This window comes from Dufourea novaeangliae, unplaced genomic scaffold (assembly GCF_001272555.1).
Source record: "Dufourea novaeangliae isolate 0120121106 unplaced genomic scaffold, ASM127255v1 scaffold124, whole genome shotgun sequence".
NCBI classification, from domain to species: domain Eukaryota; kingdom Metazoa; phylum Arthropoda; class Insecta; order Hymenoptera; family Halictidae; genus Dufourea; species Dufourea novaeangliae.
Window position 1 is genome coordinate 4,626,017 of NW_015374010.1, and position 20,773 is coordinate 4,646,789.

Consider the following 20,773-nt stretch of genomic DNA (forward strand, 5'->3'; position numbering starts at 1 on the left):
GGGTACACATTTAATGCAAGATTTGCTATAAACAACTTGCGCGCACATTGGCAGCAATATAGGCAACAAATTGGCTCGCGCAGACTCTGTTCCGTATTCGTGCCCCTAATTTGACACAGGTCATGTTGTAAGACTTTCTGCCAATTTGCTTTACCATTTTATCAACTGGCGTTGCCTGCAAATATAAGCCAAATGCGGAAACAGATGGCTATGTTTTTTCAGACAACTTTTGTCATTATTTGCTGGCAATTTGCTCGAAATTTGTACACAACTAGTTATTAGGGAATTGAAAAATGGACGATGCAAAAATAATTGCTATTTACGTTCCTAATAAATCATACATTTTTCAAACTCTGCACTTATAACTATGTTAAATATAATAATTTTCAAGTGAATAGTAGCAGCTATACACGATATATATGTATACATATATAAGTACCGGACTTACATAAAAATCACTATATCATCAAATTGTTAATCATTTGCTCCAACTATGTTTCATTCCTGGAAAAAACATTAGTTTATCTATAATCTATGTTAAAGAGCGTTTAACAGTATTTAAAGTTTCGTCGAGGTAAATGATACTTTTAAATTGACTGTCAACTGTCACGTTCTAATCTTGGTAATTCGTCATGACCTGTTTTGGACTTCTACCAACATAACAAATTAGATTATATGATTTATAATTACGTTTATTATATGTTACACACTATTTTATTACGTTCATACATTTAATAGGAATGTAGTCTTTCTAAATAATTGATTTTTATACTTTATAAATCTAAAATATTTGTTTGATTAAAAAATGAATGATTCTGCAGTTGGTACCATTACGGGTTTAAAAATACAATTTCCGATTTGGGCTTAAATCCTTATAATATTTGTAGCTTTAGAGAGTATTTTAATACAAATTGATTGAAAATACTGTTAAAACGATACTTTCAATTTTTGCAATCATTTTGTTGTGTCTTTTATATCCAGCGAAATAAATACTGTTTAAAAGATATTATTCAAGGTTATGAAACATTTCGTTCATAACAACCCCTGAAACATGTTCTACAATTAAATCGGTAATAACCTGCATGTAAATAGAAAATACGAAATAGAGAACTGGATTTAAACGCTAATATATAAAATGAAGTGGTCGTCACAACACTTTACGCTACCAATTCTACTTGGTGTTTCTCTAACAAGTGTCGGCATTGCTTTAATATACTTGTTATACAAAAAGGTAAGTTTGAAATATTTGAAAATAGTACTGACATTGATTGATAATTTCATTATTGAGTCATTTAAATAAATAGGATGAAGAAGATACATCCTCTAGAAGAAGACATGTTGAAGCTGCAAAGAGAATTTCAGTAGAATATAAAGTGCCTAGGAAATTTGTACCTGCTGTTATTGGAAGAGGTGGTTCCGTAATAAAGGATGTACAAAGCAAGACAGGCACACAAATACATTTTAAGGAAGATAATCTGGAATGTTCAGAACGTGTTTGTATCATAAGAGGAACCTATGAAAGCACATGTTTCGCTCAGGAGATGATAAAATCTATTATTGAAAATCAGCCTCTTATTGAAACATATGAAATCTATGTACCACAAAAAGCATGTGCAAGAATAATAGGAAGAGGTGGTGAATCTGTGCAAGAAATTCAAAGGTCTTCCAGTGCAAAAGTCATAATTGAAAGTGGCTGTGCTCTTTATGATCCAAGTATGTTAATTACATATATAAATTTAGTGTTTTGTGTCTGTTTCCTGTCATATTCTCCTAAAATTTTAATAACTGATACTAGCAAATTACAGATTCTGAAACAAGGATTATAATAAAAGGCACAGCTGAACAAATAGCTGCAGCTTTGTCACAAATCGAAGAAAAAGTTCGACAAGAAAAAGAAGCATCTGCAAAGTTGGAAGCTTCTTCTGCATCAAGGTTACCTAGAGCAAACTTGTCTCCTCGCAGCACTGCAATTAACGCAACTGAACATTCACAACCCATTGAATCCTCGAAGTCCTTACAAGGTTCGTTTTAAACAGAAGTTTGTTTATACATGAAGAAGTCTGAGTATATACCTGATTGAGTCTAGTGTACATGTTTTCAGCGATACAGTCATCTAATAGTATTGTTTATTATGTCAATAAATAGGTCAGTATAGTACAATTACTTCTTTGATACAACAGATTTGGTTTCAGGTACTGATGGCACAATGGAGGTATATGTGTCTGCAATGGAAACTCCCAGTAAATTCTGGGTTCAAATTGTTGGCTGTGGAACTACAGCTTTAGACGAACTAGTGTCTGAAATGACTGCTTATTACAATGATGAACAGAATTATGAACAACATAAACTAACTGATGTAAGTATATACAATGCAAGAAACACAAGTTTGTTGCTTTGGAACATTTTAAGTATATATAATATTTTACTATTATCTATAGCTGTTACAGTCACATAGATTTGTATTTGATAATACATTTTGGAATATTACTAAAATTATATCATTCTGTTTCAGATAACTCCTGGTCAAATATGTGCAGCAAAATTCAATTTTGACGAACAGTGGTACAGAGCTGAAGTTATATCTGCACCTGAAGATGGACAGTGTGAAGTCAATTTTATGGACTATGGCGATCATGATATGGTTGAGCTTGACAATATACTGGACCTTCGAACAGACTTTCTATGTTTACGCTTGCAGGCAGTAGAGTGTTCTTTGAACAATGTTAAACCAAGGTAAGTCTACATAAATTGTAAAGTAATTATTTTATAATTGTCTTAAGGGTAGTATATGAATGATATCAGTTAAATATTACGAAAATATCCTTATTTGTTTAATAAAATTATATTATAGAGTAAATCTGGTAAGTAACAAATATAATTAGATTAGATTTTTTAACTAATACAGTTTATGGTAATGTCATTATATATACACATTTCTCTTTCCAAGAATATAAAATTATGAATCATTTTTACAATATTAGTTACTTAATTCACTGTCATCCATATTACTTGATCTGGAACTGCCAATACTAGCTTCACAAACTTCATTAAATAATTCGGGATTTACATGTTCCATTATCTTCCACGCTATACTTTTATTGAGTACAGTCAAATTTTCTTCGCAATATGTTAAACTGGCTCTTTTAAGCGCACCACATCCAAATTCATCTGCGACCAAAAGTCTACTCGCTATGTTTTCCGGATTTATCGTTTCAATAAGATTCCTTTCACAAAGCTCCTTCAGTCCTATAAAATAATTTTGAGTGTCACTCATAATATATTTTTATTATATCAGTTATTTATTTCATTTTGTACAATACCTTGTAGACAGAAGCGTTCTGCCAGAGACAAAAGTTGAGGAGCTAAACTATCTAAATTATCTACATGATCGGTATATATGTACCGTAATAATTCATTCGTCACTTCACTACTTAAGTCCAATAATTCAAGTGAAAACATGTAGTGATCCTGAAAATATTTACATTTCAGATTTTGATAAATTTACATATTGCAAAATTTATTATAATAAAAAGTACTCACCCATCAAATCAATAAAATCATATTCAGTTAAAAAAAGCGTCACTCACAAACAAAAGTAAGATAAGATCATTAATTGTAGACTTACTAGTGTCCAATGTCAGAAAATTACAATTTTAATTATCTCACAAAGAACATCACAGAACTATTACAACCGACTTTAATAAAACGTTGCATATCGATAAACTACAGGAACGCAATTGATGTTATTCTTGATAGAAGATCAAATTAATCCCATTGATAAACATAACGCGTTTAACATTTTCTTGTATAACTATGCGTTACAAAGTTCCATAAAAATTGGTGTGTACCAGTTAGCTAACGTTACTTGTTAGTATCGTCATTTTAGAATTTGAAAAACATTTCAAATATTTTTTAGTACTGTTACGGGATCAATGCTTGATCGCGGTTCCAGACAATCATTCTCCTTATCGATCACCTTTTCTTCATCTGGGTCTCGTGTATCCAACATTTTCTCTTCTGCGGTACTTGTGTTTGTTGTTCGCGGTTCTCTTAGAGGTGAAATCATTTTAGCTAGAACACTACTACGTGCAGCGATTATACTGCTATGGACTGGAATTTGTGTATTGGTCAAACCTCCACAGATTAATTTTGTGTCTGCGCCATGAGGATGGTTCAATAGTCTGGCCATGTCCTGTAATATTTTAATTTAGTACTTCTAGCTTATCTATTCTTTTTATATTCTTTCGTGATCATGATACATGTTATCAATTGATCCTACGTCATTTCAAAAGCAATATCTACAAATAGCAGAACCTTGCCGTATTCCACTACAGACTTTTGTAAATTATGTGGTATTCAGTTCATTATGTTATGTATACGTACAATTTCCAGGAAAAAGAATTACAGAATACTAGCTTGAGTAGAATAACATTTTTACATGTTTTTGATGAAACTTCCTATGTCTGTTAAGCAGTCAAAACTGAAGTATATGTACGTATTTTTTTTATCGGCTGAGACGCGACTTTACGGGGTGAAACCAACCCTCGAAGTTTCGATCTGAAATTTTTTTATTATGAGCAAATTATATTTTGGACAATTTGTTAGCACCATATTATTCTACATAAAAGACCGCAAACCTCGTTCATTAGAAGTTTTCCTGTATCTCCTCTGGTTTTCGAGATACATAATACTTTCGGGTCGAAATTTCGAGGAGTGGTTTCATCCCTTAAAGTCGCGTCTCAGTCGATAACAGAAAATACGTATCACTTATTTTTAGGTATAGTAAGTGTAGATTCCAAATTATATTTTAACCACAACCATAATTTTGTCGAAAAATAAATAAAATTCAGCGATAAATCGCTCAATTACGAATGCATTTGTGGTGTAGAAACTTCCTAAACGAAACGTCTTTACGATTCGATCTGTTTCGAAACACTTGCCTGCGACAAGTTGTGTTTCTCATTTTCACACTGGATTATTTGTATCTTGACCATCAACAGAACCTCGCCGTTTCTCTTTAAATGCCTCTCGACTATGGACAGATCTCTGTAACCCAAGGAAATGATATCGGCGCATGACTTCAGTTCGAGCACTGTCCTACTAACGTGACAATACTCCCAACGTTTCTCGTCGATATTGAACACTGCAAATTGAAATCGTATCTTTGTTTGCTCTGCCTCGTCCACAGTGCAACTAAGCATGTTCAGGCATAGCACCACGGGATTTCTGATTCTCTTTCCTGTTAATAAACAATTAAATGTTTTTCCAATTTATTGATTTGAATCACTAAAAATAATTTCAGTATGATTCAGATCAGTGTAATCAGTACCAGAGTTTAAGAATTTTTCGCCTCTTACCGTCGGGGTTCTTCCAGAATCTGATGGACATATTCCACGAGCTCTGTATACCATTCACGTTCGTGTCGAATGTGGGGCTGTCGATGGAGCTCTTCTTTGAAATAGTTTTCTTGTAACGTGGAATAGGCCATGTATATTTAAAGACAACGTCCGAGACTGTCGGCACAAGTAGTTCCATTACGCGGCAGTTTTTCTTTGGAAACAAATCCACCTGTTTTAAACAGGAAAATAATCAATTGTAGTTTTCTCAGTTTAGAAACTAGTGGAGAAAGAACACTTAAGAAGTAGAGCGACGATCTAGTAATACTGTTTTCAGCGTACCGCTAAGTTTATAATTTTGTTCATCAGATTATGTGATTGATAGAGAACTAAACTATTATGGACTAATCGAAAGAAAGTAATTTTTAACTTTTAGTAATGTACTTGAAACAACACGAATACTTGAAAATTAGAATCGCCGGTGTTTCCGAAATCATGGTGCAACCGGAAAGGAGGTCATTTCTCGTATGAAAGTAAATTGAAAATATAGAATAAAATTTTTTCGTGTGATACTTCGTTTTCAAGATAATTGAATTCGAAAATCTGGTGGTTACGGGCAACAGAATAGGACTCGGCTAGTACGTCTGTTCATTGCAGACCGTTTCTACTTATTTCCAGCACGAATACATGCGTTTTAAATGAGTCTTTTCAATATCTTTAAAACTCGATTTTCTCGAAAACGGAGATTTATATGACAAAATTGTAGTTTATATTTTTAACTTACTTTTACATAAGGATTCACCTCCTTTCTGATTGTACCGCGATTTCGAGTACACCCTGTATAGTACGATTTAGCATAGTACCAGCTAAGGGTTGATTCTACGTGAAAAAATAAATCATAAATATAGAATGAAATTTTTCCATTTAAGACTTCGTTTTCAAGAAAATTGAGTTTTAAATTAATCTGAAAGATGTATTCATGGTAGTAAGTAGAAACGGAATGCATTGAACAAACGCGCTAGCCAAGTTCTATTCAATTGCACGCGTATCCAGTAGATTTTCACAGTCGATTTCCTCGAAAACGAAGTCCTAAATGAAAAGATTTCATTTTATATTCTCGACTTATTTTTTCACGTAGATTAAGGGCTGGATCCACAGAACCGCTAAACGGGAAAGTGGCCTTAAAGCCCGTTTCGTGGGCACAGTTTAATTCCGAAATGTGCTGCAGCGTGACGTTTCTCCATATCTCTTATTTCGTCAGTTTCATAATTTCACTTTCGATTTTCTCCCAATTTGTCCGTCGCGGTGGTACAAAGCAGTAACTTTCGTTGCGGCGGTATAATCGGCGTGCAGTCACGACAAAGCTTCGGAGAAAGTGCGCAAGAACGCCCTTCGACCGGCGTTTCGCATGCACCCGCAGAACGTTTACGATTGTAAATCGCAAGTTCAACGCTTAGACACGTTTTATGTGTGGCCTGCTGCCAGCTTTCGGTCGCAATTTGTCTTTCGTTTAACGAGAATCCCCCCCACCAATGTGTTGGGGAAGATGCCATGCTCGTCAAGTAAGTCAAATGGTCATCTAGGTAACAGCCTGATGTTGTTGATAACACCTTTTTTTTTAAATTAAAATATCAAATATCAGGCGGCAACAAAAAATTCTTATGCACATTACAATATAACCTTGTTCGAGACATGACACAGCAAATGAACTCTGCTACCATTTTGCTACCATCTACCGAATAAATTCTAAATTATAGTTGTTTGGCATCTTTCCCTGAATTACCTTACGTGATCCCCAAATAGCGAAATGCCAGCTTATTGGTTAATTCACCGTCGTCCTTATGGCTTCTCGATGCTCGAACGGCCGCGATCAATTTGCCACCCACGCCCCACCGAAAAATTGAATCATCCCCGTAATCCGGTGAACGATCAGAATTGGAATAGATTCCACGGGTAACACGGTCGAATGTGAATTTAATCAATCTGACCAAATACCACCGCGGAGCTCCTCGCCATCGCGTGCCGTGAAACAGCTAATCATCCGTAGGGGGGAGGGAGTAACCTCGAAGTAATGCACACACACGATGGTTTTCGAGTTGGAATTACCGCGGCGCCGACGGTCTTCGGTTACACGCGACACGACGGCTTTCGAGGGCAAACCCGAGGAGTGCCTCGTTGCCAGAAACCCACAGACCACTTCGAAACACTATTTCCGTTTTGCACACTCCGTTATACGCTCTCCTATGGATCCTGACGGATTTTCTTGTCATACACAGGGTGTTCCGAAATTCCAACGAAAATTTAGATCGGATGGATGCACCAAGTAAATGAACATTATATATAAAAACAAGTAAATTAAGTTATTAAAATAAGCAAACGATTAAATATTGACTTTTTTTTTTCAATTGTTTGTTCCGTATTCAAACAATTTTGGCGCTGTTGGTTAGGAATGTTCATTTACTTAACATTGTTCATTCACCGGTGAAATCTCTATTTTTTTGTTTTTAAATTAATTAAATTACTTTTTCCAATTTTTCAAATTGAAATCTATATGTTATAAAGAGGTATAGATATTAAAAAATATATTTTTCATGTGTCAAATATTCATTTACATTATTATAATCTAAAATTCGGCTTTAATACGATGAATGAATACTTAATAGAGACTTTGTAACTACAGTTAATCCTTGATTTTCACTAGGAAGCAGCCTGTCAAATAAATGTAATTCTGAATTCATCGCAATCACGATACGATGAACCAGCAATGATCGTACTTCAGTTTCTTAGATCTCTTTAATCGTACCGCGCGATTTCACCGAGCCAAGGGGACGCTGATGAGTCGCATCAAGTTAATTTAATCATTCGGTCTAGCGAAATTGCTGATCCGAGAGGGGAGAGCCGTACACGGGAGTTGCATCACGACTAAATGAATCTATGAAAATTGTTTGCGGCAATAAGAACCGCGACCGGCCATTTTCAATGGAATTAACAAATTGGGTAATCGCGTCGAATGATCCTTAATTGAAGATAGCCGCGATCTCGAGGACTATCTTCGTTACCAATACGCGGCCTTTAAAAACACGCGAACAATTTAATAATTTAAATACGTAAATAAATAATTCTCCATTTTGTATTTCTCGTTTGGGGTTACTACTTTTTGTTGAATTTTTCACTGTCAGGTTTAACACGTCCATTATTTAACGATTGTATTATTTGACATCAGAATTTGTATTATTCGATATTGGATTTTGTATTATTTCTATTTGACATTTGAATTTGTATTACATGACGGTCAAAACGTTTTGTGTCGGCAACCTCGGTTGACATTGTCTTAACGACGTACATTTATCAGTTCCAATAAGTGATCTATTATTATATCCATGAAATTCGATATATATTTGCAAGATATAAGGCACACATAACTTTAATAATATTTGTCACTGCTGTCCAATATTCTGCGCCATTTTGCGCCATGTTTCGACGATCAAATTTTTCGTTTCATATTCCCCATAAGAAATCATGTGTGGTCCTAATTCTTTGCGGACGATGAACCCATGCACACATACGTTCAGTGTAGGAATAACCGACGAACTCGTGTCCACTGACGGTCATGAGAAAGTTTAAACGAGAAGCGTACTAATAACACCAAGAATAATTTAAGAGATTTACCACTGAGTGTATTTCAATCTTATTATACAGTAATACGACGGTCTTCAATGACCATCGTGGTGGCAAACATGTTAATAGAGAAGAAGTTGATTTTGCCATGAAAGTTAACTTAATGTGTGATTAAATTATTAGAGTCACAGTACGAAAAATTAATTTTTGTTTCTGCTCGTGTAAAAATAAAATCACAATATCAAGATTTTCACAGTGGATAATTCTTAATTAACAATTGTCCACTAAAAGTGCACAAAAAATCAAACTTGGCTTATCTAATTACAAAAAATCCAGTTAAAATCGTAGAATCGTCAATCTATGCAGGTGGCTTCAATAATTTGATCACATGTATATGAAGTCAAGAAAATAACAAGAAATAAAAAAAAAATAAGTTCAGAAAACGTAGACCTAAAAACAACTTGTTCTTAATGTATTTTGTGCAATTGCCATTACAATACCTAGTCTTGAGGATGTATTATTTACATAGGTATGTTAACCCTCTACTGCCCAGCGTAACTTTGAGGTTACATACCAATTTTACCATTATTAAGCAAATGAAAATGTTTTTTACCACAGTAGACCAGTGTTCACTTAAAAATTACAAAAACCAATTTCGAGAAAACTAAGACTAGAAAAATTGAAAATTTAAATTCTATGCGTTCAACTGGTCAGTGGTAAACAGTATATGTAAAATAAATTTTAATAACAAACATTCAATTGGGTTGTAGAAAATTAAGAATATTTTTTAAATGGATATAACAATATTTCACAGACACGTATACGTACAAGACGATATGTGTTCGCCTGTTGAGCAGGTTCATCAATGGGTCGTCGACGACACAGTCGCAAGGAACGCTAGTCCTTTAACGTCCTAAGACCCTTTAACGTTCACAAAAGGGTCAACAGTTTGTCCCTCGAGTGACCAACGCGAAACTCCACCTGGCGAACGTCATAAAACGCGACGAGTTTCTCCTCGACGCTCAGAATCCCACTTGACACTGTTACACCCGCAGACCAAACACACGACGTCGGAGAATGGCTACTTACGTACCTCCGTAAAAGTACCACACGCATCTATTAGAACGTTTATTAACTCAAGCGAGAAACTCGAAACACAGAAGCAACAATTTTGCACCTTTAGCTCGAAATATTATACGTGAAACTAAAATGATTCCATACGTATTGGTTCAAACGTCTTTTTTCGGTTCGAAATGGTACACGTGAAACTAAAATAATTCCATATTTATTGGTTCAAACGTCTTTCTTTTTTCAGTTCGAAATGTTGTACGTGGAGTTGAAGGAATTCCCTACGTATTGGTTCGAACATCCAAACTTGTATATACGTTGCTACCACCAATCTGGACTCGAATCTCTTAATTTCAGTTTCAATTTTTCCGAGAATGTAATTGAACTCTACACTTCACATTAAACAGAGTAAAGTTAAGTTTGTCTAAAGTTTCATTCAATTTTCGTTCAAATCATTAAAAAGATCGATTTGACGGTATTGTCACGTTGTAGACGTTTGTACTCGTAACAATGGCGGATAGAGGTTAACACTCCGGTTCTGTTGGATCTCGACGAGAACGTTGTTCGGCTCGAGGACCGTGAATCGACTGACGAGTCCCCCTGACCGTTTAAATCGAGGGTCTACGCTCGTCGTCCACTTTGTCTTCCCGCGCGTGTACACTTGCATTGTCTCGTTTTATAAATGGAACAAGACGTCCCGAAAGTGCTTAAGCCTCGAGGAAATCGGGGGTGCTGCACGGCGCACGATCTTTGTTTCGTAGGACGACCTTGCCGTCTGTTCACCCTCGAGTGTAACTCCAGTTTCTCGATTGGGAAATGGGGTTAATAGTAATGGCATGAAGAATCGTAGTCATATATAAAACTCGCGGCTCGTTCAGACGGGAGCGAAGTAAATTAAAAATACAGCTCGAGGTAATTGAACCTCTGCCGCAGTGGTTCTCAGTAACGTCGAGACCATTCGATGAATATTAATTTTTCTAATGGAAAAGGGATGTTAGACGTTAGATCGATGTATATGAAATGTTAGATTACAAATCTGTTGTGGGTTGTAAGAACTACTATTTTTTATACCCCATGTAGAATAAAGCATAAGGTCAATTTATATGAAAGGGTGGTCTTGGGAATTAGTGTGCGACAAATTCTGTTATCCGAACTTTTAGCTATTCAAATTTATTATGCGAGGTAAATACATATAGCTGTTTTTTACATCGAATGTAGAATGAAACGTAAGGTTGGGGTATACGAAATGATTGTTTTAGTAATTTGTGTACGATAGACTTTCTGTTATCCCAACTGTTAGCTATTCGAATCTATTATAGGTTATACAGGGTGAAAAAAAGGGTTCATAATTTCTTGAGTGGATACTACTCGGCAGACGATGAAAAAAAAGTCCTAATAAACATGGGTCGAAAAATCAATATTTTCAAAGTTATTAGCGTGTAAGTTAACGTTACTGACTCACTTGTGACTCCCACTGTACGTGTTATACAAATTAACGTTTTTATGGAAATTAAATCACTGTATATGTATATGAAATCCATGGTGTAGTGATCAGCACGATAACTTTCTCCCGTTACGATCCGCCCAAAGATAAACTCGCTCGATTGTCATTTTAATTTAACCAACTGACAGTCCGGAATTACGGAAGCTCGAAACAATAGGCGCGTTGTCGTTTGTACACGTAACTCGTGTTTTGCACCGCCGTACGGTGTCAATTGCATACGTGCTCGCATAAATATTTACACGGATTGTTTGTTTCCACGTTGGCTCGCTTGTCTAGTTAGAGTAACGCGTGTAAAATTAGCGCTCGGGGGAAAATTACCAAAACGGCCCGTTTCTCGGAAATACAAACGTTCTTGTGAATTCAGTCTTATTTTATAGATATGCAATTCTTCCTTTTCATGGTTCACGACGCGTTCTTTTTGCGAAAAAGTTTTGAATATATTTATTTTAATGTTAATAATCGATACTGTACGTCGCGAAATTATATATGTATAGCTGGATGCTATAATAGTTGCTGATAAAAATGTCACGTCGGCCAAGATATCACAAATTTTTTAATCTTTGTTCCAACAAATTGACTTTTATAGTATACAAAATTTCGTGGTTATTATGAAAACGATACTGTTGCTATCTCCTTAATTACCTTGTTCGATGGTATCAATTAACGATACGACACTGTACGTTGTGGATGTATTTAATTAGTCACGTTGCTTTTGCAGCAATGATGATACGTTATGTTGTCGGGACGAAATAACGTGTCTGGGCACAGAATTCCCTGCTTGTTGCCAACTAACCGACATGTTTATTACGTTACGCTTCGCGTAACTTCGCAATTCGTAGCCTTACCCTTGCCAGTATCGGATCGGAAACTTCTATTTCAAATTGTGTCGTTTGTGCATTATACTGACTGCGTGAACGAGTAACGATAAAAAATATGAAAATATACATAGAAATTGATGAGATCTCTTCAACTTTACGATATTACATCGGATTTACCTCTTTCAACGAACGACGATTATTTTAAATGTCAAGGATGTTCTGCATATAAAATAAAGTTATCTATTGATAACTTGAAATATGTACATTATTTTATTGTCCTTTCAAATAACAAAGTTCAAACATGGCAGCATTTGTTCGCCATATTAAAAATGGTCAAACCTTTTTCGTGCATACGATAAATAAACTTCCTCAATATTTATAACCAAACTCCATTTATTGGTTAACTTAACACCGCACAAGCCAAAAATAAACATGGAATTTAAAACTGTTTTTGTTGTCACAGAAATTGTAACACTATGTTTCTATATTCTGTTTCAATTCAGGGATCGTGAATGGAGCACCGAGGCTTGCAACAGATTCGCCGAACTCACATGGTTGGCTCAGTGGAAAGTTCTCGTGGCTAAAACTCAAGGGTTCAAAGATCGGAGTCACGGTTATGGGGTGTGTCGCCGCGAAGGATCGCCGATTTCATGCGTGGATCTTTTCGACAAAAACAACGATAGGGTACGTATCTTATTAACCCTTTTAGTACCTTTGTGGGTTTTCAAAAAAATACCTTGAGCCGATATATTAGCTTTCCATTTTTAATATAATTAAAACGTTTGTAATTACACTTTATTTTTATAAAATAAGATTATATAATGGAACATATGTTTACTGGATAGGAAAAAGACGTAAAAATATCTTTGTTTTTAAGAGAAATATGTGAATGTTAAACCTTGTGTGGGCAACCAAAATATTCATGGTTATTGAGCAATCGGGTTAATTAAATTATTTCGTGTGATTCGTCTAGGACATCAATATCGCCCAAGAACTGATAAACGAAGGCCTAGCGGAGCCAGAGGACCCGTTACTATTACCTGCGTCTTTCTCGAGCGCACGCAATCACGAAGTCATAAATGCTTCGAGCTCAGCGTCCGCTTCTCCTGTCGGGAATCGAGCTTTCAGCCCCGAGATGCCGGCGGACATTACACGTAAATTGGAATCGACCGTCGGATCGCAGTCAGAAACACCGAACACGACGATGAACCTCGAAACGTCAACTCCGATCGAAGAAATCGATTTGGTCACACCGAAGGTGAGTGTTACACCGTAAAATGCATTACCTACCGGCTGCTGTTCAATAGGTTTAGTAGATCCAACGATCAACAGCCAAGAAATGAAGTTTTCTATTTTTTATATTTTCTATTCTTTTGTTTTTTTTTTTATATATATATATTTACAAAATAATTTTTAATACGTACTAGTATTTACTATCTAGAAACTATAGGTGCTGAAACTGATGGCCCTCAACTTCAATACAGCGATTTCTATAAAGTGATTATTTTGTAAATATCTTGTTAACTATTACGTTTAGAACATATGAAGGTAACACATTTTTACTCAGAATTTGATACTCTATCGATCTATGGTACCCAAATAGGCAATTCCGTTAAAAAAAATCAAGGTGTCCTTGATATCTTTGAAATGCCTCCACCCACAAAAAAAGCACGTTCCTTATAGGATATCCCCCTTGATGCCATTTAATTTGCACGCCTCAAACTTTCAATAAAGTATACCGTTAAGTCATTATTCGAGGTGATCTAATTAGCTGAAACACCCTTATTTCAATTACAAAATCATTCGATTCTGTCCATCTCTGTTCAACATCAATATGTCATTATAAGTATTTCAAAAACCATTTAAGAAGAGAAAATGATTTTTATCGCATCTTTTGACGGGAACTATAGCTCCCATCCGGCCGTGGGATTTGTCGTTTAAGTAAATCCTTTAAAAAAACAACTTGCAAAGATTTCACTGGAGATAGATACCTGAGTGCTTCAGTGTCCACTTAGCTTGCCCACCAACTGAACGAGTTTAAAGCAACAAAATCGGATCGGACGCGGTGGAAAGTACGCTAATGCCCTTTCCTATGGCCTGTATGCCTAGTCCAGCACGCGGAGACACGCTCCACTGCGGTTAACCGTCAAATCAAGCGGACGCTATCGCGATCGTGTTAGCCAGTAAGTATCTGTGTCGATTTCTTCCAGAAACTTGTTGCACGAATCGAGGAAATCGATCTCGTGACACCGGTGAAGGACGGGACCAGACGTTTCCTCGAGAACGAGAAGAAACCGCCGCGTCTCGAAGACGGTGGCGGCGACTGGCGACGAAACGGAAGTACCGGGTATTACAACGGATCCCACAACACCACCTTCACGAAAAACGAGTCGCCACGAATCGCGCCGGCCGGATACGAGAGCGATATCTCCAACGACTCGGACGAACTGGAGCTGGGGTGAATCCATATTTTTCTTCGAACCCAACCCTGTAGTCGCTAGACTGCGGAAGCTTATGCAGAATCTAGGTTCTAAAGTGTATCCAACGAGACAAGGCGGTAGAAACAACCAAAACATCGCGTGCTAAGCCCACAGGACATAGAAAGATAGACTGCGCATCTCCCTGAAATGGGCGACCCAAGTTTAGAAGAGGTAGATAGCTTTCGGAGGATTTGGCATACCTTTTTAAATCTAAGTAGTCGGGGGTGAGGTTCTGGGGGTCTGGATTTTGAGTGGTTGAATGAGCTTTAGAAAAGATAGCAAGTCTTCCGAAAGTAACCCGCCTTTTTCTAAGCGCTAAGTTCAGCTGTTTGGCTGGCAACTGTCACTTTCCCTGCTCCACCTACAGTGACTCATACATTTGTAAGGTTGTTGCTTCTATTTGACCGAATTATTCACCAGAATGCAAATATTATTTCAAAATTAAGAGGAATTCATCGCAGAAGGATAGTAAAAGTTACGATAAGGAAAATGTATACAAGGTGTCTTAAATCGACCCACTCGAATATCTCCGAAACTATTCATGATATTAGAGAATGTTTCAGACAAATGTGAAATGGTATCAGGGGACACACTTTCTGATGTAACTTTTTTCTATGTGGACGCGTAGAAGCCATACGAAGGTTAACTTTGTTTTTTTAAATGGAATCGTATATTTTTTAATGCATTACTTGGTGCTACTCGTTATTCCCTATATAAAGTACTGAGTCACTTATGGCGAATTACTACGTTCAAAAGTATAGGATTCCATTTTTAGAAAAACAAAGTCGACTTTCATATGACTTCTACGCGTCCACAGAGAAAAGTTACATCAGAAAGTGTGACCCCTGACACCATTTAACTTTTGAGAGGGTCGACTTAAATGGGACACCCTGTATAAACAGAAATTGCATAAAAGTTTTGACACCTAATTGTTATTTCCGAAGTCTGTGAACGAATGTATGAGTCACTGTAAATAGTCATCACTTACGTCTGTTTACAGTTACTGCCTTGTTTCTTTGGATGGATTATCGACACTGATGCAGAACAATTATTGGGTTGAACGTTATTGGTTTTTACGTTTTCACGGGATGTCAACATCCAATCACATAATTCAGTAGCAGTTATCATTTTATTTTGATGTATTCACGATGAAGTCGATCGCGATTTACGTTTAAATCTGTCGCTGCGAACGGGGTTAATGTGTTTTGAAATACTCCATCGTATATGACGACAAAAAACGCAGAAACTTTCCGTTCACCCCAATGTAAATGAACAGAATCTTATTTTGTTTACTAGTAGTTTTAGTATGTTAATAATAATAGAAAATAGTATTAAACTTCATTAGAATATTTGTTTTCATAGATTTCGCAAAGTAGGAGATGCTACATATGCATAATATCCTGTGTTCCAATCTATGTAGAGAGACATTTTATTGGTGTCTATGATGTTACGTTTAGATTACGTCCAAACTACATATTTATGCAGACATACAGGGAGCTTTCGAATATGTTGGAAATACTGCAGTGACGGGGTCAGAACACTTAAGTAACAAAAGTAATAAAAGTAACAAATACGTATAATTCCGATGTAACCTTTCATTTTATTTTGTATTTTGAAAAGTATTTAACCACCTTCAAAATGGTCACCCAGTAACTTTACCATTGGTGCCGGTACGCAATTTTTCTATTCCAAAACACGATAATATTTATAAATTTGTCGAATCCCATGATCCTTAAATATTAAAGATAAGTAAACTTGCACTCAACTATGATGTGTCTACTCGCGGAAAAGTTTGTTGAAACTGAACGTGTTATGTTTTATCATTACATTTTATTTGTCTGTTATTATAAGAAAAACAGTATATTCTCTTATAGTGGACAAGAAAATCTTGTGGACACCAGTAAAATAATCACTTACTAAAACTTGCAAGTATTTGGACACCCGTTAGGAAAATGTCTTTCATTTAAGCTGTTGACATGTTAGTTCCCGTTTATGAGTATTGTATCACACTACAGTAAATCCTGTTCGAAGGCTTCTCGGCACTGAACATTAAATATTTCCTAAACAAATGGCCATATGCGGCTGAAACAAATATCATTGGCTTTAGAAATGAATCAGAATCGAATTTAATCCGAATTGGCTTCTAAAAACACCAACGTTACATCTAGGGACCTCACCAGAGAGCCTTCGAACACTCATCGAGAATTTACTGTATAGTTTTTTCTTTAATTTAATTCTGGGTTTAAATAGAGCGTAAGTAATATCAGTAGTATAGCATATAGTACAACAAATTCCTTCGGCTGAAGTACCATAGCCGCTTGTAAAAGCAATGTTTATTATCTGTCTGTTCAAATTTTCATGTTAATGTCTTTGAATGAGGTCAATGAAGGCACTTGGAAACGGGTCTTTATTTTCAAAAGTGGAAAGGTCTACATTTTCCGCGTTTTTTTTTTGTGTTAATCTGCCTATAGATCAATTTTGATACATTTATGAACACATTTGGATAATGTTTGATACAATTAACTCGATAGGTCATGCTATTTATTCCATACTAATATAACTATGTGTAAAGTACCTTTATTATACAACAGTGTACAGAAGTTCCCAATTGATTCTTATATTAGGTACAATATCTAGAACTATAAGGAGCTCTAATGAGGGGATTGAAATATGGTATAAAAGAAACATTTAATTAAGTAAGTTCACGTAAGTTATAAAATATTTGTTAGATAACGTTGAATTACACTTTCAGTAGAATGGGATTGTAGGTGGTCAGACACCACTTGTTTCTAATTTCCTAAGAAATACTTAGTGTATTTATATTTAATACCCATATTTTTTCTGTTATTCTTTATAAATATTTTTAATTACATTTGATTAAATATTGGTTAAATATAATATTACGAAAGTTCAATATTTACGACTTACATGACTTCATTTTTAATAAATAACTGCAATTATCATTTTCCTTCTGTAAAACACTCCCTTGTTCAAATACAAAACTTACAGTGACAAATAAAATGCATTTTCTGAATATATCAACATGAATAACCAAAGTGTTGTGGGTCCCTGAAATAGGTCACTCATGAAGTGATTTAAAGCAAATTATTCCTTAGCAAAAGTATTATCAGAGACTTTGTTAATGAGATATTAACGAAAAAACCCCGACGAATCAGAGTTCTGCCGGCAGACTCGCGCTCTGATTGGTCGGGTTTTTTCGTTAATATCTCGTTAACAAAGTTTCGGATAACATTTTTGGTAAGGCAAAACTTTCTCCAAATCACCTCACGAGTGACCCATTTCGGGGACCTACAACACTTTTGTTACACCCTGTATAACGCAGAATTCTGTTTGTTTTTTTAACATTAAATTGTTGTCCTAATAGATTTTCTTAACGGTGAGATCTATTGCGCTAAACTAATATTCAGACGCTTATTTGAATATGAAGCAAACTTCGATAAACATTTCAAAATTGTTGAGGATTACAAATGAAGATTTTCTGGGTAATATTAAAACTCGATAGGCACATCAACACAAATGTAGGTGTATTTTTTACTTCTAACCGGATCTTTTGTATTCGCCTATTACTTCGTCGACGAATAACATTAGCAGTTAAGGGTGGGGAGGCATTGACCTTGGAACGCTTATTCACTTGGTCTCTACTCGACCGCGGAGCGCCTACACTTGAGCCCGCGCATTATTTCCTCTAGAACACGTACGTACGCTACAGTATGCTCAATATTGAATGGAATTGTGTACCTTAAACCGCTTTATACTTAACACTTCAGCAACCGACAAGAGTATTAAGATCAAATAACTTCCACCATGAACGAACACTCACGAGCCCTAAAATTATATTTTTAACTTGATCACAAATTCTTCATTTTTCTATCAATTACCCCCACATTAATTAACATCAACATAGAAAATACTAAAATAATACTAAGTTTTTCTATTCGATTATTCAATGCACAGATAAATGGTAGATCTGTCTTCCCAGTTGCCAAAGTGTTAATTAACTCGAACGGTGTACGAGAAACAGGTGCAAGTATTAAGTTATAAGAGTTAACGTAAACGAGAAGAGAATCGTGCAGATGTATATTTTTATAAAATAAACGATAGATGAGCTCGAACGATCCGATCTGTGGCAACCGATTTATTACTCGACAAACAGCGGAGTGGCAGATTTTATTCAACAACTTTGATGACATTGATGTACATCGTTGCTTTCGTAGTTTGTAATATTATTTTTTGAAAGGTTTATTTAGCAGTAATGCATAGTTTGATAAACGCTGGAGTCACGTGCGATCGATCGTGATACAATGTATTGCACGACGATCGACCAAAGTCTTATGTCCGATCGGGAAATGTACGAGAACAGGGCTCGAATCCCTGCGAATAAACTGTTCACTCTCACGACTATTCGTTATGTTAGCCTCTAACGGGACCTTAAATCGTCGTTTCCTTTCACTCGATCCGTCCCACCCGTCGGCTTTCTCGGATTACGGCATCCCGATACAAGGCGAACGATTTTTCGGAGCTTCTTGTCAACGGGTAAAAGTCGGAGCCGAGCGGAGAACCGCAAAAAAGAGAGGACAAAGCCCTCGTTGGCCTGGTGGAGGAGGAAGGAGCGATGTCGGAAATTGCTACGCTGGAACGGTGAGTAGAACCTTTGATCATCTCACTGGGGATCATAGTTATCGATAGACAACGGCTTTTACGTGCAGTAATGCTCGAAAGTACAAATACTTTTTATTTTTGCAATGCAAGTACTTGCTTGCATTTGTTCCTAGAATATAATTTAACCGTAGAACTGTCTGGAAATTATAGAGCGTGGTCAACCATCTTTATTTGGGTTATATGAATTAGAAGAATTTTCAAGCTTAAAACTTAATTGTCAAAGCAATTGCTCGAAAACGAAAGTAAATTACGTTTTCTCGTATTTAGATGTTCAGAATTTATGTGTGGTCCATGAGGGCCAAGTTTGTCAGGTTAGTCGGATTATAAATGATAAATCGTGGCAATCATCTTTGTTTGAGTCGTACACCGACGTGCAAACTCGGCTTCCGCTAGGAGCAAAAGTGGCGTAGGAAAAGGGTCTCCTACTACTTGGTAAATTTAATTCAATTATTGAAATAAAGGTTAAATCGAATATTAATTTGATATAAATTTCAGTAATTCCCGATAGAAAGTGGTAGTAAGTGGCACTTCTCCTACGCCACTTTTTCCCCTAGCGGAAACAGTTTGTTTATGAGGATACGAATTAACTCTTTGAGGCAAACGATTTTAAAGAAAATAAAAACCCTAGTTGCACGGAATTTTTTAAACTGTATGACTATGAGTAACTTCAACTTTTCGAGGTGCGTTAAAATATATCCCACTATGCATAAAAAGCTGAGCAAAAGGTGGGACAGTTTTTAACCCACCTAACTCTAAAGAGTTAAAAGAATAATCTGTGATGGGCCAAGTAACTTACTTAGTCAAAGCAGTCACAATTTCTTGTTTTTGGGCACAATGACCGTGGATATGATAGGAGCAAAATACGGTCAAAGTCTACAAAAATTGGCAAACAAAAACAAAACACAAACATTGGCCTTAACCTCTGTTCTCCAGAATCCTTGATAATGATCCATGGCCCTATAAAACTGTTCCCATCCTGTCGTGGTCCCGAATCGTCGAAAAAATGACGTTACCATTTTCCCCGCGAAATACGTCGTAGGATGTGTTCTCCGATCGCGAACACAGGTTTCGAACTGGCGAATACGCGTTCAAATTGACGTGAGAGGTCGATCTTTAATTTCCGTGGTCTCGTTGGCACGGGGACACGGCAATTTTGCTACTGGGAATAGGATAAATATCGAGTGGTGAAAAAAGGTCCCGCGAACGATTGCCGTCGCCACATCCGAACTGCCGGCAGCAACTAGCGATCCTGCCATGAACAATCTGGTA

At 36.2% G+C, this 20,773-nt stretch overlaps 2 protein-coding genes across 2 annotated transcripts; one reads left to right on the forward strand and one right to left on the reverse strand.

Moving 5' to 3' along the window:
• The first annotated feature begins 1,062 nt into the window (after nt 1-1,062).
• On the forward strand, nt 1,063-16,762 carry LOC107188357 (tudor and KH domain-containing protein). The gene is made up of 9 exons (XM_015576634.1): nt 1,063-1,231; nt 1,305-1,713; nt 1,806-2,021; nt 2,193-2,356; nt 2,513-2,733; nt 12,848-13,028; nt 13,318-13,602; nt 14,555-14,802; nt 16,187-16,762. Exons 1-9 carry the CDS (start codon nt 1,136-1,138, stop codon nt 16,218-16,220), a joined length of 1,854 nt encoding a protein of 617 aa, XP_015432120.1. The 5' UTR covers nt 1,063-1,135; the 3' UTR covers nt 16,221-16,762.
• Nucleotides 2,978-6,161, reverse strand: LOC107188499 (protein roadkill-like). Its single transcript, XM_015576801.1, has 6 exons — nt 6,121-6,161; nt 5,358-5,568; nt 4,941-5,239; nt 3,920-4,192; nt 3,321-3,468; nt 2,978-3,246 (listed from the first exon to the last, which is right to left on the reverse strand). Exons 2-6 carry the CDS (start codon nt 5,533-5,535, stop codon nt 2,978-2,980), a joined length of 1,167 nt encoding a protein of 388 aa, XP_015432287.1. The 5' UTR covers nt 5,536-5,568; nt 6,121-6,161.
• Nucleotides 16,763-20,773: the final 4,011 nt, after the last annotated feature.